At 42.8% G+C, this 22,438-nt stretch overlaps 1 protein-coding gene across 1 annotated transcript in view; it reads left to right on the top strand.

The window, feature by feature from the left end:
* Window positions 1–22,438, top strand: part of Cog4 (conserved oligomeric Golgi complex subunit 4) — a 63,098-nt gene that overhangs the window by 7,104 nt on the left and 33,556 nt on the right. Inside the window, exons 6-10 of the mRNA XM_050191250.3 lie at window positions 485–674; window positions 3,962–4,118; window positions 4,401–4,507; window positions 16,668–16,714; window positions 16,796–16,892. Of these exons, the coding sequence (XP_050047207.1) occupies window positions 485–674; window positions 3,962–4,118; window positions 4,401–4,507; window positions 16,668–16,714; window positions 16,796–16,892 (598 nt within the window). The remainder of the gene's footprint in view (window positions 1–484; window positions 675–3,961; window positions 4,119–4,400; window positions 4,508–16,667; window positions 16,715–16,795; window positions 16,893–22,438) is intronic.

The raw sequence follows: 22,438 nt of genomic DNA, 5'->3' as shown, positions 1-22,438 counted from the left end.
CACTTTTTTGCTGATCACTTTGTAATTTTAATTATTTTATGATTACCATATAGACTGCATTCATTAGGATAAATAAAATTTGCAAACTTTCTGAATAGTTGGGTGTCCCTAATCTTCCTTTAAAACATGTACCATTTTTACATTCCACTCTAAAGAGGCCAATGGCAATAATGCAAATGCTTGTGTGTACTTGTAAAAGCAAAATATGCACTTTATATACTACGATCATGTAGTTTTTGATGGAAAAGTATTGTATAAAACAACAAATTTGTCATTTCCACCATAGGAGCTACAAAAAGCCTCATGTATATCATGAAATCAGTTATTTTAGGAGTGAATATTTCACTTCATGCTTTCATATTTTGCTTTTGTAAGCATTATTTAGTTCAACAAACCTGCTGTTTCTGCCTGTTTTATGCACATAACCAATGCAGTTTGTTATTTTAAAATAATGTTTTACTGAATGTTTTTCTCTTTTAGGTAGCAGCTTGGAAGAAGCATTTTCATCACTTCGTGAAGCTAAAAACAGGCTACGTCATATAGTCATGAAAAAGTTCAAAGAGGCAGTCAATGAAGGAGACATCGCTTCTGTGGAGCGCTTCTTCAAAATTTTTCCTCTTCTCAACCAACATGATGAAGGGCTGCACAAGTTCTCCCTTTACTTGAGCTCACAGGTAATGCTTTTACCAGTGGCAAAACCTTAAATCACATTTATTTCCACAACTTAGTTGCTTTGCCAGTTCTTACGTCAAAGTAACTTTCTTTTAGTTATCTGAAGAGCTTTGAAAAGACCTTGAAGATCTATTTTCCTTTACTATCTTTCTATTATTCACAATCTTTAATAGCATTAGCCACAACTGAGCGCATGCATGCGATCACTGAAGTTGAAAGCCACCATTGGCTTTTTTTGTTGTAGTGAACATCACAGCACAAGCTTTTGTGCATTGGTGAAAGAGATGGAAAAAAGATCTTCATAGTTTTTTTTGTTGTCATGCAACTGTATTGCACAGGACAGCCCAAGCATGCACATGCTCCGGTTTAGACGTCCACCTTGTTTGCTTTCAGCAGTTAACACTTCTTGGCGCATCTCCATCATCATCTGCTCTTGTTCCCATTTTTTAGCTCACTCCAGTTTACCGTTTCTCTCTTACTGTTGTCATCTGTCCTCTGCATTTGTTACTTGGAATTCAAGCTCTTTTCTCCCCTTTTTGGGAGTCCTTGTTGCTGTCCTTACACCTCTGTCTGGTGAACTCTGAATTGCTGTGGCTCATGTGTGCATGCTTGCATTGGAAAGGCACCAGAAGTGCTGCTAGCTCTGCTTGACCTTCCTGTTCTGTGAACCTTAATGCGCACTCTTCCCTACTCACCTCACACTCTAGCGAGCAGGAGCTTGCATTGTATAACGTTACTTTGCATCCCATCTGTGCAACTGACCATAAGTGCTATTATTAAAACACTTGACCAGAGAAAATTAAGCGTCCTCCCTTAAATAAAAAGGTGCAGTGGATGCTTCTGCATATGTACACCACATTGCTCATCTAACTTCTAGGCTGACAGGCAACATAAGTGCTCTGAGAAGTCTGTAGTCAGCTGTACTTGCTTATGTGTTTTATTGGCAGAGCCAATGATGGGAGGATTGTTCGTAGCTTTATTGTAACCCAAAAAATGCTGCACAGAACAAAGGCTGTTTCAGCACCAAATACATTCATTTTCCTTGCGCTATGTACATACTAAAAGACACTAACATGGACAAAACGAATACTGGTCATCAAAAGGACACGGAGTGACGCAGGCAAGCACACTACATATCGAAGCAAACCATAAATGGTGGTATCACATTGTTAAGCATTAGAAAACAGTTTAGGCACATCAGTAGCACTACAAAACCTTACTAAGCATTGTAATTAGGCGAGGAAAATTACTTGAAAATGTATCCATCAGCTGTGGCACGCCTAGGTATGATGTCCTTGACTGCTGCAGTTGTTTGTTAGCATTTTGCATTGTTGTATTCAGGGGGCATTAGGTTTCTGTGTGCACGCTTCTGTTGCTTGTGTAGAGGGCATAAAGGAACGGGGAAGGAAAAAACATTTGCTTGCTCCCCCATTTCAGTGTGCACCATGCGATGCAAGACGTTTGACAGAGAAAGAATGTGAACAGAAATGTGTAGGGCCAAAGCACAAAATAAATGCTGAGCATGAACAGCTCCCTAGCCAATGGCAAAACTATGCCTGTATTCTTTCTACTCCTCAACAACTTGTATTAAACTTCTCAGCATCTTTGTTTGCACAGTATAGCCATACACCATTGGTATACCTGGGGAGTGCCTTTTCTTTGGGTGGCACTCCTCAGGAGTAATGAGAGGCATGTCTGAAGAAAGCTGCGTGTGGCTCAGCCACGAAATTAACATAACACATTACATCATTAATTCTGTCTTTGCATGTTTTTCTTTGCATGACAGTGAATACGTTGCATCACATATAGTTGCATAGAGTCTACTGGCTGCTTCAATATGAGTCATTGAGTAGTAGCATGAAGACAGCCGTAGTTTATCACTCTTTACTCTGCCCTAAGCAGAATGCTTTATGGAAGGAGTGGATCATGTGGAATGTGTGATCTCCCATTTTTAACTTCCTGCACACAATCTGTCAACTGTAGAAAGGTGCTGCATCGTTATGCATGACAGGGCAGGCATTATGGGTGTCACATTTGCTCCACCTAGCCAGTTCTTGTACCATCCGGCATGCTCACAATGATGAGAAAAGAGGGAAAGGCTCAGAGACAATAAACTGCAGCATCTTCATGGAAGGTGCTCTTGGGCCTTTCAAAGCTTAGTCAAAACTTCTTTAATCACTCCCTTGCAAATGCAATCGAACCTCATGATAACGAAATCACATCCGACGCAAATATACCTTCGTTATATCCAATATTCATAATAAGTAATCACATTGATATTGACAGAAAAAAATTTTGATCATGTCTATGCTAAAGAAAATCGAGGTTGCTGCATCCAACGAGCCAGCAAAGGGTCTTTGTTGGATTCTCATGGCCCCCAGACGATGATGTGCTGTGGGGCTACATGGCACGGGAACAACAGCAAATTACATATATGGTTTTTGCACCATCATTAATGTGCAACCGTGTGATTGGTATGAACACACAGGATCAGCACGATAGCTTGATGGCTGCAGTCCAACCAAGCCAAGCCACTGGCTGTAACACGCATGCCCATCCCGAATGTGCCGTTTCAGGTGGCTCTAGCTGAGTGCACTCACCGACTGATTTTTCAAACACAGAGGGGGCTGCATGCATACCCGAACTTCAGTACTACAGCTATCAGTCTAGCTAGTGTGAGTGACATTACGCTTGATCGCTGTTGAGGTCTACGACTGCGAACATATTGACAAGCTTTGCGTGAGAGCTTGTGGCCAGCCACTCCACCGCCCGTCATTAAGGAATTTTCGTCATAGCCAGACATGGAGGTGGTTAGGCCTACGACTCTTGGCCTAACACCCACCACTTCATCTGGAGTCAGCAATCAAAGTTGCAGTTTGATGCTGAGGCGATATGGCGGCAACTTTGTTTGCGGTTGGAGATTGTATTTGGCATCATAATACATATTTTGAGCCACGTGCAAACAAAAATTTGCTTTGCTATATATATAATCGATGTCATGGCCAATCCCACATTTCTTTATTTTGCCATAGCAGGAGAATACTGTATATAAATAAAGCAGTCAAACCAGATTTTTTATTTACTTTTCTATATATACAATAATTTGTTATATCAAGGTTCAACTGTATAGTTTGCCATGTATCATAGCATCCTGTGTCACTGCTTTAGCTGTTGGTTTTTTTAAATTGGTACCGTGTAAATTGTTTACTGTAGTTGAATTTATGCATACCAGTTTTTATTGTAAAGTTTTGACAGTGTTACCTGCAAGAGCTTTTATGCTATTTTGCAGATCTCTGAAACGGCGCATAAAAATCTCAAGCAGGCTCAAGCAACAAGTTCCACAGACAAGCGAGCAAATGTTATTTATGCTGATACTGTGACCCTTTTGTTTGAGGGAATCGCAAGGACTGTTGAGATCCATCAGCCCCTAGTGGAGACTTATTATGGTAATGTTTCAACAGAGTCACTTTTAATTTGAAAATATTGCTTCAAGAAATTTTGTAACTTGTTCATAAATTTACTGAGAACAATAACCACAAGAGTGGTCAGTGTAGTTCTGAGTCAACTTTTTTACAGATTTTCTTTCTTTTCCTCTGTGCATATCGTGAAATTGTATCTTTTCGGAATTTCAAAATAGGAGTTTCGGAGTTCGGAGTTCAAAATATTAAACCAGTTTTGCTATATGAAAGTAATCTATTTACTTGCTTGCATTCCTTATTCCCTGAAAGGTCATGGCAGGCTGCATACTGTGGTGGAGTTACTACAAAAGGAGTGTGACTGCCAAGTGAAAAAAATCTTGGAAGACTTCAAGAAAAATAGGCAGTTCAAGAAAAAGGCAAGTCTTCACTAACCAACTTTTGTAGTCGGAAACAGTGTGATAGTTCAAGAACGTTAAGAACATCTTCTATGACAGTATTGCATTCTTTGATAAGGTGGATAAAATTACATATATCTTGCCTTGACGTAGCATGGGTCCTCTGACTGGTCCCAGTGATCTTTTCATTTCAAGAGGGCCTCCCGCCAAGTTACAAACAAATAAGCTCAGTGCATAAATAATGTGGTGACAATCATGCCCACAAAATAGTTAAGCCTCGATATAACGAACTTCAGTATAACGAAATTCTGGATATAACGAAGTACTATTTAACTTTTCATAACTTCTTGTCCACCGAACACCATCTATTTAAAACCTCAATATAATGAAGTGTGCTTCTATGTAATTTCAATATAACGAAATTTCACTGCCGCGGCAAAGGAATGCCGAGATAATAGTTTTAGTTGGGTGTCCGCAAGAGTTCTGCTTACGCAGGAAATCCATGGAGGCGACAGCCCTCAGCTTTTCAAAAGCTGTGTAGCGTCTGCTGCGGACTGTGCAGCCTTTGTAAGACATTCTCGCGTGTTAAAGCGTGTCCACGAGACAGCATTTTTCTTTATTGCTCTGACCGAAGATATGACACCGACTTGGGGTTTGACTTCGTGGCGGCAGATATTGGCTACATTGTTTCAGAAGCTGGCATATGGTGGCACTGAGTTGCACACTACTGGCGCCTGTGCGTGCAAGTCGGCAATTCCCTTCTCAACTTTTGCCTCTGGCCAACTATTGCTGTCCTGTGCGCGTGCGTGCACTTCAATACGTACGCACAACCTCGCACGTGGCGTACGTTGGTGGTTGCGGACGCCCAACTAAAGCTGTCTAATAAATGGAAACTTCCGCGGACACAGATGGTTGAATGGTTAAATTACAAGCGGCTGCTTGCAAACGCACCATTAAAATTGCGCACCGCGCAATAACAGCTACCGCCGAAGTGGAGCTGCATCATGTGGGGTATAAAGCCCAAGTGCGGTAAGATCCTATCGCACCCCACGCACTGTGTGCTTTAGGTGCGAGTGAAAGTGTGTGATGGTGAAACAAGAAAGGTAGTTGCTTCACGAGTGCCGCTTTCTCGTGCTAGCGAAGGGAAAGAGGGGGAGGAGAGCAAGCTCGCGGTAATGCAATGAAGCGCTTGCGAGGCGGCAGGGCGGGGGACGAAGTTAAGTTGGCGCGCGTCTCGGCCGTGGCTGCGCATAGCTGTGAGGCTTAACTGTGAGGCACATAGCTGTGAGCCCCCTCTGTGTTTGAATGCATGTGTGGGGGTTGGGCGCTTCTTCAACTGTGAGGCTTTTCTTTCGAGGAACCCGTATGGGTTTCCTTTGTAGCAATTGCTATGAACGGGTGGATGTCTGATTTTTCCTTTATTAATAGCTGTAAGCACAGCTGAGTGCATATGCTGCCGCGTACCCTACTTTAGAGGTAATCTGCCACGTGTGCAACGAGTCAGCGTGCCGAGACGGCGCAACACCATGTAAGCTGTCTTCCCGCGCGTTTAGTACTGGAGGTTGCATAACTTTGAGTTTCGGTGACCTGTTATAGCGAGAGGCAGACGAAGCATTCGCTCCCCGCTGCCAACGCTTTTCATGATAGCCTCGTTCTAATGTGGGCGATGCTATCAGCTGCGGGGCCGGAATGCACGCAAAAATGTGGCTGGCTCCGCTTAATTCGTACCACTTATGGGAAGATATTGTCGACGTACGTGGCATGAAACTGTAACATTCGTCACCGGCTCCCAAATTCATCAAAATGAACTGTTTTTTCATTCAGATTTGTTTTTTTACGTTGCCGGATAATTTGGAAAATTCTGCGGCCCCTTTCCGTGTAAGAAAAATCGATCAGCGAATGTGCTTATTTGCGTAAATGGTCGAATTTCACTACAATGAAATTTCGACATAACGAAGCAAATTGCCAATTTTACCGACTTCGTTATCTCGAAGTTTAACTGTATTGCAGGGCGATTCCACTAGAGATCAAACATCCTTGCCCACTTGATATTTTTGTTTTGTCTGGTTTTTTTGTCTTGTAGGAATATTCAAACTGCTCAGAGCCGAAAATTTTATTCCCGAGTAATGTTCCCAGCAAGCCAGAAAAATATTTGAAGGTGGCTGTGCGAGTGTCCTCCTATTGCTTACCACAATATTTTTTGATTTCACGGACGAATTAAATGCAAACTAGAAAGGTTGTAAGGTTGTGTCGAAAACCTTTTCTGCTCATTTTAATATGTTTCACAGTAAATTAGTTTCATGCATCTTTTATGCTGTCCACAAACTTAAAAATGTAAAGAATTCCAAGCATGGCCCAAATCTGCAAGATTTTGCAACTTTGGTACGCCTTGGTGCATTTTCTATTTCACACAGAAACTTGAAAAAGTGTCAAACATGGAATATTCTCTTTGCAACAATTATTGAAAATATTATCTTCTTAAATGAAACACAAGAGAAGAAAGACATTGTTGAATAAACGAGGTTTTTGAAAAAACTAATTTTCAAATATAAAGTAAAAAAAAAACTCCGGTTCCAGTTCTGAAAAAATTTTGGATGGAAGTCCGCTTATGTCGGGCGAAATGTGGGTGTACTAATATGTTCCCTCACTTGCATTATTCTCAAACTATAACGGGCCAGAGTGGCCCACGTTGAGCGTGCTGGCTTCAGTACCTTTGCTGGTTGTCTGTCAGTTTGTATTGTATGCTAATGTAGTTCTAATTTCTTTGCTGCTTCAGAACTTTGCTCTGGCAGCTTGTTTTCAACAAAAATGTATTGTCAGATTTTGTTTGTCTAGCATGTGTGGGGGTTGGGCACTGCCACCCTCTGAAGTGCTAACGTGTACTGACTTAGCAGCCTACAACCTCTGTGGGCATCATACTTACACCTCCATTATTCACTTATGAACAGCATGAGAGACACCACAAGTGTATGTTGGGGCTGTCTTTGCCAAAACTCGCCTGGCGCACACAGTAGATCACCTGTAAGCACTGCCAAGGCAGGCTAATCCCTAAGAGATGGAGCACTTTTGTAATCAGCAGGTGTGCCATTATGGAGTGCTACTTCACTGCCTGCTCCCCATCCCCACATGCAATGGATACTGGAACCTTCCTAGGCACCACCGCATGCGACTCACGCTGTGACTTTCTTAAAACTCTTCTGAGTCATTTCCCAAGCCGTTTATTTCACTTCCCATTATCACATGTTTTCCATGTCACTCGCAGATAACGTCTTCCTGTCTTACCTTGACCTTCACATCTGCACAATTACTTTGTATAGCACAAAACAATGGACACAAGAAAGACGACAGGACAAGGCGCTACTCTCAACTGACATCATTTTATTGCGTCACTCCTTTATAGACAGCAGAATCCAGAAGAGTGTGCAGTGAGCACCATGTGCAGGAACCACCAACATCCAATCACAAGAGTGCACTCATGCAGCATAATTCAAAAAACCATATTTAGCACTGTACAAGGTTAAAGAACCTTGTACAACCTTGTGCAGTGCTTAATATGGTTTTTTGAATTCTATCGTCTGAGTGCACTCTTGTGATCGGATGTTGGTGGTTCCTGCATATGGTGCTCACTGCACGTGTTCCTCTAGATTCTGCTGTCTATAAAGGAGTGACGCAATAAAATGATGTCATTTGAGAGTAGCGCCTTGTCCTGTCGTCTTTCTTGTGTCCGTTGTTTTGCACTAAACAAAGTAATTATGGATTCGCACCAACTAGCCTGCCAACGCATTGTGCTTCACCTCTGCGTTTCAGGTGTCCAAAAAAATGCAGTGCGGCACGACTGAGCCGAAGGCTCCCGAAGTTGCTTAATTTATGATATTTTGTCAGCACCTTGCTGACGCACTTTCCCACACCGAGAACAGCAGAAGTCACTGGTGGCACCAGACGGACATTGTCCTTCAATAACGAGCGTGGCCCACACGTTCTCACAGTGAAAAGTTTTAGACGGCCTTGTTCATGAAACATGAAACCATGAGACATTCTGGAGGCTCATTACAACAGCGGCACAGAAAAAGCAACAGAAAGAGTGCGGTGCTGTTCCATATAAACGTTTCGAGAGAGAGAGAGAGAGAGCTCTTTATTAGAAAAACAGAGAATTTTGCCGGTGCATATATAACCGCTGGCATGCTACTCTGTATAGGGATGGGGAATGGGATTAAAAGATTCCAGAAAAGAGTGGGAGAAAAAGAGGATAAAAGTAAATATGAAATGTCCGAGTGGACCTGATACTACTATTTACAGGGGACATGGCGGGTAAATTTAGGCTTTTGTATAGGAAGTGTGCAATTTTAAAGCTTTCCTATAAGACCAATTTCTGTCAGGTATTTGAACAATAAATCCAAAACCCGTCGCTGTTTTGAAGGGCCGGGCATTGGACCTAAGATGCTCGGTAACGTTAACGGTTCGTGGCAAATCATGTCCATTTGGTGCTCAAAAATTGTCTCTCGTCGCGGTACGCTGGGCATTCTAGTAATATGTGCTCAATTGTCTCTAAGTTGCGACAGTTATCACAGTATGGGTTAGTGGTAAGTCCTATGCGGTACAGATAATTGTTCGTGTATGCCACATTCAGTCGAAGACGATGGTACAAGGTCTCCAAGTGTCGAGGAAGTGGTCGTGGAATTTTCGGTCTCATTTCTGGGTCAATGTAACGCAGGAAGTTATCTTGGTGAAGCGGCAGATTCAAGATGCGGTCTTTTTCTTAATAGGCATATTTTTTTGCTATGTTTGAGGCGTCTGCTTTTGTAAAAAATGTTCTTTTGAACTTGCGGTATTGGAGTCCATTTCTGGCAGCTTCGTCCGCTCTTTCATTTCCCGAAATGCCGGCATGGCCAGGTATCCACTGGAACTTTATGCAATGCCCAGCAATCTTAGCCCTGTGGTGAATATAAGCAATGTCAAATGCTGCTGGTTGATTATTGCAATGCTTGTGCCTGTTCCACATACTTTGTAGGGCTGCTTTTAAATCTGTGAAAATCTCCCATGTCTTTGGCGGCTGCTGTCGAAGTACATACACAAGGGCCTCCTTAATGCCGTGTAGCTCCGCTGAAGTAGATGATGTCGCTCGCTCAAGACTAAACGAGAATCGTTGCCCTGTAGAGGGAACAAAAAGTCCGCATGATGAACGATGTGGAGTTGTAGAGCCATCTGTGAAAATGTGCGTTGCGGCTGCGTATTTTTTGTGCTTATATTCCAAAGCTATCTGATAAGTCGCTGCTTGAGGCATTTTCTTTTTCGCACTGATTCCAGGTATATATGGCACAATTTCCAGTGGGGACAGTGTCCATGGTGAAATGTTTCACGGCATAATTTGTGACGCCTGACCAGAAATTGAAATAGATATGCTTCCGACGGCCTGCCCAAAGCTAGATGTAGCACGGGTTCTGGAAATATCTTTTAAAAAGTGAGTCTTCGTATGAATGACGTGGCGGAGGTGTATCCGAAGTGTCTCCTGCGAACATAGCACTTCCAGAGGCAGGCATCCAGCTTCTGCTACAGTTCCTGAGCGGGACGGCCCCTTCAGAAGGCCAAGACATACACGAAGGCAGTTGTTTCGTGCTGCCTCGAGTTTTCTCTTGCTTGTGGGAGATATTTTGTGCAGGATCGGGAGGTAATATCGCAGTGTTCCGTCGACGTAGGCCTTATGGAGGAGCACCATTGATCGACAGTTGCTGCCCCACTGTGATCCGGCTGAAAATCGGAATACGTGCGACGCCGAGGAAATCTTCTCACTCAATTTTTTCACTTGGGGCGACCATGTGAGGTTCCTATCGATCGTCACTCCAAGAAACCTTTGCGTCTTGACGTATGGAAGGGCACGACCACCCAACACTAGTGGGTATTTTACCATACACCTCCGTGTGAAAGCCATGGCAACGCTTTTGTCAGGGGACAATTTCAGACCCCTTGGATTTAGGTAGGCCGATATATTTGCTAGCGCTCTCTGGAGGCGTTGTTGGGTGGTACTGCGGGAACACGCCACACTCCAAATGCAGATGTCGTCCGCATACAGTGTGATTTTGACGCCAGGGGGCAGGTTTCTTTTCAGATGGATGAGGACTAAAATAATACCGGGCTTAACACAGCTCCTTGTGGCACTCCCTTCTCGACGGCATAAAGCGCCGTGGGGCCATTCGGGGTACACATGAAAAGTTGGCGTCCTTGAAGATAGTCTTCAATCCATGCGTAAAGCCATCCTCCAAGACCAAGGGTTTCCAAAGCGTCAAGTATTGCTTTATGATAGACCGAATCATATGCTGCCTTAATGTCTAAAAATAATGCAGTAGGTATGTTTCCAGAGACCAATTCCTCTTCAATTGATGAGACCAAGGCAATGACATTATGAATTGCAGACCTATTTCGCCGGAAGCCATTCGTTTCCTCCGGGTAAACTTTTGCAGTTTCCAGGAACCAATTTAGTCGTTTGTAGATCATTTTTTCGAATAGCTTCCCTACGCAGCTAAGCAGAGATATAGGTCTGAAGGAGGTGTAATTTGTTGGCTGCTTCGCTGGCTTCAATATAGGAATGACTTTCGCAAGCTTCCATTCCGTAGGAACCTCCCCAGTTATCCATGAGGCATTGTAGTACTCCGGAAGGCGTAGGCAAGATGTGTGGCATAGATTTGCGAGCTCTTCATAACTCACGCCGTCATGGCCAGGTGATGATGGCTTGTTTATGTCGCCGATTGCTGCCGTGAGCTCTTCGATGGTGAATGGTAATTCTAAGTCAGGAAGAGTAGCTCAAGGTGGACTAGGCTGACTTGCAATTTGCCGCAAAGGTTGTGCCCCGTTGGAAAGGAGCCTGCAGTACTGCTCTGCCACCTCTTTCAGGGATGCGCGCTCATGTAATGAGAGGGCGATAAAAGGATAAAGCTGTTGCGGCTCTTTGCGAATGCCTCTGACGACTCGCCAGATTTTGCTCAGCGGTTGTCGTTTCGATTTGGTCAAGCTGTTCACTACACGCAATGCATGTGGCTCATAGCTCGGTCCGAGTATTCTGTGCTGATTATTTACGCGTTCACAAGAAGATTGCTAAGAAAAAAAGTTTCATTGTGGAAGCGTTTTGGATGTTGCCTTCCTGCGGAAGCTACTGCGAGAGATTTAGGGTATTCACGGCACCGACGAGGTCTGGCAGCACTGCTTTACGTGCCTCAAGACAATCCTGTCATCTAAGTGACACCCTCGATGAAGCAGACAAGGCATTCCTTCAGGAAGAAACAGCGATTGACAACTTGAAGAGGTACATCCAACTTTCTTCTGATGTTTCACCATTGAAGCCACCATCTTCCATTCACAAACGCAGCAGATGATCTTACGAAAAGAGAAAACGGGCTGAGATTGAAAGCTTCGTGGTGACAAAAATATGTTCAACCTTAAGCACTGCATACGGAAGCTTCAGTACAGCTGAACCGTCTGTGACGGAGTGTTGTGCATGCACTGGCTGGATAAATAACTTGAAGCAAGCGTACAAGGCTTCAAGGTCCTACTGAGAGGGCACTTAGCCATCATGCCACCAGAAGTTGAAAACAAATATGTTCAAGAGGCAATCCCAGCTGTCGCAATGTACATGCTCAGAAAGGCCCAACGTTGACACAAGAAGCATGGAATGTGGTTAGATTTTGATCTGTACACAAGGTTAAGGTTAAGCCCATAGGATGTACAAGCTGTGCTCGACTGCTTCACAAAGGACAAACTTGGGTGCTCTCGGCAGAGCCTGAACAAGAAGGACGTTGTGTCAATCATCACGAACGGCCAGAGAGAGTACGTCTCAAAATGGTTTATGACACATTCTATTCTTTTATTTATTTATTTATTTATTTATTTATTTATTTATTTATTTATTTATTTACTAAATACTGCAAGCCCATGTGGGCCCAAGCAGAAGTGTTAAAATTACAAAAAATAATCATACATGCATTCAGAAGAAAACAAACAAAATGCTCACATCTCTGTTGCAAAATTAACAGATCAAAAATTAATCAGATCAATTGAGTCACTGCTGTTTATCAATAATAGTGGTAGTGCTTTTCATTATTTAATAGTACGGGGGGGAAAGGAAAATTTGAAGGCATTAGTTCTTGTTTGCTGGGGAGTTAAGGATTCAGAGTGGTGATGTCTTGTTTGTCTTGTGGTTAATGGTCGGACATATGGAACAGGGTGGTTTGAGAGTTTATTTTTGAATAGAAAAAGAAATTTAATCCTTAGACTTTTCCACCATAGTTGTAATGTCTGTATACCATGATTGTGCATGATAGTTGTTGGTGAGTCAGTTATACGGTACTTGGAAAAAGTAAACCTAACTGCTTTCTGCTGAATCATTTCCAGTGCATTATATTGTGTTTATTGTCTGCATCCCAGACAGTGCATGCATATTCCATTTTCAGCCTAATGAGTGATCTGTATGCATGAAGTTTAGTTTCTGGGGGCGCTTATTTTAGTTTACGACGCAGAATACAGACTTTGCGAAATGATGCAGCACATACATTAGAGATATGAGAATTCCAACTCAGGTTGTTAGTTATTGTCGCACACAAATATTTATAATCATTTACTTCAACGAGAGGATGAGTAGGAAGACTATAGGGAAATGCCCATCTGCATCTTTCTTTTTTTTTTCATGTATACTGTTTTTTCTTCATTCAACTTCATGTCCCATTCTTTACACCATGAATAAATGTTATGAAGGTCAGTATTCAAAAGTTGCTGATCCTCTTAACGAGCAATCTCATGAAACAAAATGCTGTCATCTGCGAACAAAAGCATTTGTACTGGTTCAGTAATAGCGCAAACAATATCATTAATAAAAATAAAAAATAGGAGTGGTCCCAGTATGCTACCTTATAGTACCCTGGAAGTAACTGACAAACGATGCGAGTGGTGACCATCAACATAAACCAACTGTATGCAGTTTGCTAATTAGGCGGAAGTCCAGTTTATTATGAAAGAGGGGAGGCCAATGTATTTCAGCTTGAAGATTAACTTTTTAAAACAAGGTCAAACGCTTTTCGAAAGTAAAAAAAAAAGTAAAAGAAAATGAAGTCAGTTTTACAAGACTTGTCGATAATGCTTGCAAAATCTATCTGCAAGACGTTCCAGATGTTCAAAGCAGCTCGCCCCGTAAGCAAGGTCAATCCAAATAGGTCGCGAAGCTTCGGGCGAAAAGCGGTTCACTACAGATTGTCACCGACATCAGCAAGGGGGGTTATGGGAGCAGCGATTGAAGCGCAACTATGTTTGGAGGGAACAAACATTGGGAAAGAAAAAAGCATTTTTTAATTCAAGCGAGACACAGATTCATTCAACGAAAATAAAATTTAAGAAAATAAGAGTTAACAAAATAAAAGTTTATTCCATTTCATTATTATTAATAAATGCATTTATTTTTGGCGCCCATTGCTAGAAGGGGCGTTGACGCCACCATCACTCGCAATGCAATGCACGTGTTGAAATGGGCAGAAAGGCGCACTCATAAAGTTCACCTGTTGAAGTACGCCCCCCTCACAGTTTGTGCTTTCTTGCTTGTCGAAGTTTGTCTGAATTTGGTGACACGGGTAGCTTCATCGCTTCTTAATCTGTTCAGTCAAAAGTAGTGAGTTACGACCGCCAGATAATTGTGTAGTTGTTTTCGTGCGACTGCGCCGGCCGACGAGCTTGGCGTCCGACGATAGGATCAGCACTCTACACCTAAAGCTTTCGTCGGCCTCCAAAGAAAGTATGTTCTGTGCAGGGGTGCGATTTTGACAATTGTGCGGCTGGCTTTTCCTGCATCGCTTTCCGCACTGAAAGCTCGAAATGCCCATCAAGTCGAATGGTGGGGCATTTGAATATATAGTTCCAAAAGCAGGCCAACAAAACAAATTTCGAGCCTTCGAAAACAAAATGATGTCAGTTCTGCTTTTACTGGACATGGCGTCACATTATTTTTTCTTCCGCCGGAAGTGTTCCCACCACATACAGATGGCGCTAAGCCCCATGAACCGCCGATGGACCGCCATGTTTTGAACTTGTGGGCTCCTATGGAAGCTTCGCTACCAGGTATATTTACCTTACCGTAAGTGCCATCGCCCTGTCAGTTTTACAGCCTGCATCCAAAATGGGTGCTGCTCGTACCACAACAAGAGGTTTGCGTTTATTGCGCTAATGCCAAACTTTGTGTCTTCATGCTTGAGAATGTAACTGGCGCGGAAATCTCATTGGAAGGCATGAAAGCATTGTGCACTTGCAGCTCCTCAACCACTGATTGTATCTTAGATGAATGTGAGAACTGCCCATGGAGTGAAAGCCTCACTTTGGCCAGTCTGGGAAGGGTCGACGAGGACGAGGTCACATTTGCTGATTGGGAAAGTGGTGACTTGATCAAGAAGACGTCGTCTCAGACTCTTTTTGCGAAAGAGCTCGGGAAATGGATGGCCAAATGGATTCCTCACGAATACATACGCCGCACTCAAGCCGCGGCTATTCATGAGACAAAGATGTGCGAGCAGCGTAGACACATTGTTCTGCATTTTGATATTACAAAAAACTGGACTGTCCTTCTCTCAAATAAAACACAGTCATACCATTGGCACTAGAAACAAATCTCCATTTTCACCTGTGTCGCCACGACAAGCAAAGCAACGTACAGCTTTGCTGTCATAAGTGACGACGTGCATCACGATGCAGTGGCACGCCTGCTACACCCTAGGTAGAGTGCACAAAGTGTTATAATGAAAAAGCACCCATCTACTGTCGCATAACATACATCAGTGATGGTGCAGCAAGCCATTTTAAGAATAGGTACCAACTGTATAAGTTGTTCCACTCCAAATATACATCCACGAAGTGGATATTTTCTGCTATCGGGCATAGGAAGAACGCCTGTCACAGTGTGGGTGGACTTCTTAAGCACCAAGCTTCCCTGCACAACCTGAGGTTGGAAGCACCGCCTCCATTGAGTCGACACATGAGATGGTGTCCCAACTTAGCGGCAACATCAAGAATGTGGCCCTGCTTCATGCACCTGCTGCAGCAGAAGTCAGTGTAGTGGAAGTCAGTGCCGCATGTGCCGAGAATTAGTCATGGCATGTGTGGATGTGTGCCCACGATCAGTCAAGCACACATGCGCTGCCCATTGCTAGAACATCTGCTAGCCAGTTGATGGTGGTTAAACCCTTTTAATTACCAACTGCAAAGGATGCACAATAAATTCGTTTGAGCACCACAAGTAGTGTCAAATTTGTTCTCTCTTGTGTCCCGGGAAACAAAGCAGAAAACACATTCTCTGTTCTTGCCACAATATGAAAATCAGGTAAACCTTCCTTCATCTGTGGCAACCATTGCGTTTTCTTTTCTTAAAAGAGAGTAAATGTTAACAAAATGCAACGAGTGATCGTTGTACTAAAACCAGTATGCTCAACATGGGCCCCTCTGGCTTGTTATATTTTGTGAATAAAGCAAATGAGGAAACATCGCACCCACGTTTTGCCCAACATAAGCAGACTTCCATCCAAAGTTTCTTCAGAAATTGGAACTGTAGCTTTTTTTATTTTTTGAAAATGAGTTCTTTTAAAAGACCTTGTTTATTTTATTTTTTTTTCTTTTGTTTCATTGAGGAAGATAATATTTTGCATAAATGTTGCAAAGAGAATGTTCTATGTTTGACACTGTTTTCAAGTTTCTGTGGGAAATAGAAAATGCACCAAGGCGTACCAAAGTTGCAAGATTTTATAGATTTGGGCCATGTTTGGAATTTTTTTGCATTTCTTTAGTTTGTGGACAGCATAAAAAAATGCATGGAACTAATTTACTGTGAAGCATATTAAAATGAGCAGAAAATTTTTTCAACACAACCTCGCAACCTTTTCAGTTTGCATTTAATTTGTCCGTGATATCGGAAAGTATTGTGGTAAGCAATAGGACGCTCGCACCACCACGTCCAAATTTTTTTTTAGCTTGCTATGAGTGCATTTTTTTTATAAAATTTTTGGTTCCATGCAGTTTGAATATTCCTTTGTTGTGGAATATATTCCTGTTGTGGCTTATAACATTTCTTATTCATCCATGTCTGATATTCAGTTGACTAGTTATGTACTCTGAAGAGCATTTGCGAGCTTTAGCCATTGTGTTTTACATGCATTTATTTTACCAGGCACAACAAGTTCAAACATACCTTCGAAGTTCTAAACAGACTGACAAGTAAGTGTTCTTTTTTCTCGTACAAGTACAGCTGTTCTTCATTTTAGCGCTCTCTCTTCAAGAAGGACTTTGTTTTCATAGGTTGGATCCGCGAGACTTGGATGTTCTTCTTGCAGAAGTGGCTCTCTTGAATAGCCGAGCAGAACTCTACTTGCGATTTATTCGAAGAAGAGTAGCAGTAAGTCCAATGTAGATTTAACACTCTTTCCTTCTTATAGTACTTTGGCATGCTGCGGATATTATGAAGCTAGTGTAGTCTCTTAACATTCATTCTTGTAATTGAGAGCTCACCATAGTCCATTTGTTAATTGCCATGAGTGACAAACAAATGACATACTAAACATAATGCAACAAAACATTCGGTGTGAAAGAAACATCGCCACAACATATACATGCATGTGTGTGCAAATATACATGTTTACACATGTTTAAGTGCACCTGCTGAGTGCTGTCTTCCATTTGTGTCTTGCTCCTTTTGCATGTTGCCCTCTGAAGGCCAGAAACATCACCAGAGATTATTCGTCTCCATTTCTTTTTGCATGCCCATGTGTTGCACTGTCCAGAGTGATGTACATAGTTAGGTACAGTCAACTTCCATTAATTCGACCCTGACAGAACCGACAAAATTTACCTAATTATCCTGTGGGTCAAACAAAACAAGTTGCCAAAAAGAAGGACACCAAAATACACCTCTGTCTCATTTGGCAGTATTTTTTCCAATTCTAACACGCCCCCAAATCAAACACACACGTTTTCTATGTGTCGAAAGTAGAAAACTAATGTAGAGCTAACATTGAAGCTCCTAAACAAAGTGGAAATCTAATGTGCACCCGATTTTTAAACAAGAAAAAAGTGCAAGGGTTTAATATGTGTTTCACAGTGGTGGCCTGTTTCCTAAAGTCAGCTCCGCCACACCTTCTAATGGTGTTTTTTTTTTTTTTTTTGTTCATCAGCTTCGTCACAATACAGCCGTGTAATGTGGCAAAGCATACAAAAGTTGTGAATGTGCTTTTTGGCTCAATTTTCTTGGGGAAAAAATGTGTGGTTTAGAATTGAGTAAATACCGTTATCACACATCGTGAGGTACCGTAATTTTTTGTTTAAATCTTACAGCAGGCTGAAAATAGGTGTTTTGGAAAGGTGATGGCATGTGTTCAACACATTTACAGTCCCCTAAGCTCTGCCAAGACGCACGCTGCCAGCAAAGGGGTCACTATTGGGTCCACCATAGGAGTCAGGCATGCTGACTGGTCAAGTTTGAATTATCTGGCAAAGGCCAATTTTAGTATCGAAATAACTCAAAGTTTGAGCCCATAGAAATACATGGGTGCTGGCTGGGACCATCGGTTGGGATCGAATTTACCGGAGTCAAATTAACCTGTCTTCATATGTAAAGCTGTTAACTGCAGGCTGAGAAACAGACAAACAGACATAGAGAGCACAGATGTTACTTGGAAGTTAACACTGAAAACTAGGGATATGTGAATATTCTAAGCTTCAATACAAATCTTCATATTCATTTCTCTCTCTCTCTCTCTCTCTCTCTCTCTCTCTCTCTCTAATACAAGTAAAACAGTCTTTGCTGTCATATTCAGTAGCTGTATTTGCTAATGTTATTATTTAAGTTTTCTTACATTAGTCTGTGGCTGAATAGTATAGCATGAGAAGGGTTGTTAGTGTCTATCAGGTGGAAGAAACAGAAATTGGCAGTTACACTGAAATGCAAAGCATTGAAAATGATAGGAAGGTTTAGCATTGTGCTTGATCTCGAAGTGTTATAACAATATGCAAAGGTGGCACAGTGCGATGCAAGACATGAGAGAATTGCTGCTGAGCAACAGAAAGAGAACCCTGGCAGATGCCAGGCATGTCACAACACTGGTACAATGATTAATGCTGGTAATGCTGATAAAAGCATCGCATCTTGATGCTTCATAACATCACACCAATTAAAGAATATCAATGTTTGTCGGCACCAAATGAAAGGATTAGATATATTTCGCTTGACGTTTACTTACTGCTGCACTCAGATCAATGTATGCACCATGGTACGGTGTAGTACAGTCCGCAGCTGCTCAGCAGGAATGCTAATGTGTGTGCAGACAATGCTCGTGCTAGAACGCTGTCCTCACTCCAGCAGAGCCGATTGAGCTAAGCATGACAAAGCATCTGCTTGGTTTTGTTGTTTTCGCAGCCAAGCTGACCGCGTCTCTCCGCCAGCTTTCTAAACCTCCACGCACAGGCTGTACATGAACCATCATTTCCAGGATGGCACAATAGTGTGAATGCCCCTAAAGTATCTGTATAATTGCTATTGCAATATGAACAGTGCAAGGTAGTCTCAAATGTGTATTGTTAATCCATCTGTACTGGGTATAGTACTAAGCAATACTGAAGATTACCAGTTTCAGAGGTAATGCAAGAAAGGAGCTCCCTTTCTTTTGTGTTTTTTTTTTCCTTCTTCCTCTCCATTTCTTTGCAGCTTCTTACTTAATGTTGTTGCTTCCCTAGACTGACCTACAGACTTCTTACCAGTTTAAGAGAAATATTTGATAATGAACTTCACCCGCCGTGTTGGCATAGTGACTATGGCATTACGCTACTAAGCCCGAGGGCATGGGATCGAATCCTGGCCGCGACGGCTGCATTTTGATGTGTGTGAAATGCAAAAATGCATGTGTGCCATGGATTGGGTGCACATTAATGAACCCCAGGTGATCAAAGTTAATCCGGAGTCCCTCACTACGGCGTGCCTCATCATCAAATCATAGTTTTGGTACGTAAAACCCCAGAAATAAATTTTTTATTTGAATATAGTGAACTTTACTGTGTTGACACTGTAGGGATGTGTTCTTTCTTACCTTTATTTTTATAAGAAATGTGTGGTATTCAATTTCATATTTAGAGCCTCATTTTCTTCTGATAATTATAGGGACACTCCAAGTGAATTTCCTTTGTCGGCGTAATGTTTCATATAAAGTCAGTGTGATAAAATCCCATTGTGCTGTGCAAGGGGGGGGGAGGGCGGTGGCAAGTTAGCGTGCTAGCCGGCTGTTGCTGTGTATGGTACTTCTGAGCGTGGCTGCACATGCCCCATCTTGGAAGTAATCTGTGGCAAGTACAAAGCCTTCGTGAAGTGAGATGGCGTGTGGCTTGCACTGTGTTCTTGCTGGAGGTCGCGTTATCTCACATTTTGGAGACACGTTTAGGCTAGAGGTAGCACGAAGCATTTCCTGACCGCTGCTACCGCTCTTCATCACGCCGGCATTCTGACGGCGCGTGTCTGGGCTCATCGAGTGAGATCTGTTCATGTTTGTCTGTGCACATGTGACACCGTGGTTGCTAATTTCGTTTGTAAGCAAATGTTTGCTGCACTTTATATGGTCGATAAAACTACCAACCTTACTTCATATAGTTGTCTAATAATTTGCTATCACAATCAATGCTTCGCATTTCCAGCAAAAGTGACTTTTTTCTGAACACAGTTAACTTCTCTTAATTTGACCTTGACAGGACCAACGGAATTAACTGAGTTGTCTGGTAGTCCAAGTTAGAGAAAAGGCAGAAGAAACATCCTAACACACAGCTACTTCTCCTCGCAGTATATTTACCACACTTTCTGAAATGGTGCGCAGGTCTCTTCTCACATTGTCCTGGATCTTCTCTATAGTTTGGAAACGACATCATTTCAAGGTGGCTTTCAGCTTGGGGAATAGAAAAAAGTCTGCTGGGGCTAGGTCCGGAGAATATGGTGGGTGGGGCGCAACAGGAGTGTGGTGTTTAGCTGAGTAGCTGCGGACAAGGAGCGACGCGTGAGCCGGAGCATTGTCATGATGCAACATCCAAGCCTGATTTTCCCACATTTCAGGCCTCTTACTGCGCACACAATCTCTCAAATGTGCTAGGATTCCCTAGTAAACTTCTTTGTTTACCTTCTGACCATGTGGCACAAATTCCTGGTAGACAATGCCTTTGCAGTCAGAAAACGCAACCAACATCACCTTCATTTGTGACTCATGTGTGCTTTTTTTTTGGACGAGGAGAACCTTTGGCCACCCACTACCATGACTGCACTTTCGTTTCAGCATCATAGCCATAAACCCATGTCTCGTCGCCTGTTATGATGCTCTTAAGAAAGTTTTCATCATCATTGGCAGCAACAAGCAGTTCCTGGCTGATTTCAACACGGGTCTGCTTCTGTTCGTCAGTCAACAAACACTGCACGAATTTTGCAGGGACACAACGCCTCCCAAGGTTGTCACTCAATATTTCATGACCTGATCCTACACTGATATCCTCTTCGTCAGTGACTTCTCAAACAGTCAAACGACAATTTCCACGAATCACAGTTTGAACTCTCTGGACGTGGTCATCATCTGTGGATGTGGAAGGTCGTCCAGGCTTGAGATCGTCACCGACCAACATTCTTCCGTGTTGAAAATGCTTGAACCAATCATGGCACTGCGTGCGACTCATACAGTCGTTCCCGTATGCTTGGCTAAGCAACCGAAATGTCTCTGAAAATTTTCCCAAGTTTGTAGCAGAACTTCACACACACACACTGTTCTTCCAATTCCTTCATTGTCACTTTGGCACCAATCCTAAGAACAGTTTTTTCATGTGCTCACTTCAGTGGCTGTAGCTCACCAACTAACAGTCAGAGTGAAACATGGCAAATGGCAGTTTGTTGTCTAAAACTGCTGCTACATGCACTCAGTAGCCGCAGCGGGCTCCCTCTGCCGGTTGGCGCGCTATTTCAAAAGTTTGGTTTCTTTTTGAACACACCTCGTATATATATATATATATATATATATATATATATATATATATATATATATATATATATATATATATACATACATACATACACACACACACACACACACACACACACACACACACACACGTTTTTACTCGATTCTAAGCCGACCCCCAAATGTCTGAAGCCAGAAAAAATTTAAAAACTTACCTCAAATGTAAGCCGTACAAGAAAGTGAGGATAGCGTTCACAAAATTAAAACTATTTATTTAATATGAACATGCCGAGCTCACTCTGCACAACCATCGCTGCTAGCCTTGTACGCTTGCGGACGTGCGCAAGCTCACGTCTGCATGCCCACGCATGCGCAGACAATGCAGCACGGCTCGTACGCGTCGAAACGCGGCGCGATCTCGGTGAACAGCTCCTCTCTGTTATTGCGCACTTCCTTATCACTATCAACTCCTCGTTACGGCACACGAAAAAGTCGTCTCCCATTGTTGCCCCCTCCAACAACGGATGTTTTTCTCATCAATGCTGCTGCTGATGATGAAAAACTTTATTTATCCCTGGTTAAAGGGAAGGGGGAAACAGAATAGAGGGTGGGGTGAGGAACTACTTGGAGTAGGCTTCCTCCATCCTCTCAGCCCACTCCAGGATGGTCTCCGGAAGGTCAGGCCTCGAGCTGCGCAAGGCAGCCTCCCACTGCACATGATGTGGCTTAAGTCTACTTTGGGAGAGACGCAGAATTTACAAGAGGGAAAAATATAAATGGAGGGATGAATGCGGTGGAGGAAGTAAGGGGAGGGAAAGGTGCAAGTCTGCAGCTGTCGCCACAGAACTTTACAGCTGCGCGGGGATTTGGCCATGAGTGGCAGAAAGGTTAAATGGTCTAATCGGTAGTGTGTGCAGATGTCATGGTAGGTAATAAGCAGATCCTGTGCTGTAAACGGCACCTCCTCTGT

The sequence above is a fragment of the Dermacentor andersoni genome, chromosome 1 (genome assembly GCF_023375885.2).
Source record: "Dermacentor andersoni chromosome 1, qqDerAnde1_hic_scaffold, whole genome shotgun sequence".
In the NCBI taxonomy this organism is placed as follows: domain Eukaryota; kingdom Metazoa; phylum Arthropoda; class Arachnida; order Ixodida; family Ixodidae; genus Dermacentor; species Dermacentor andersoni.
This window is presented reverse-complemented; position numbering and strand designations above follow the sequence as displayed.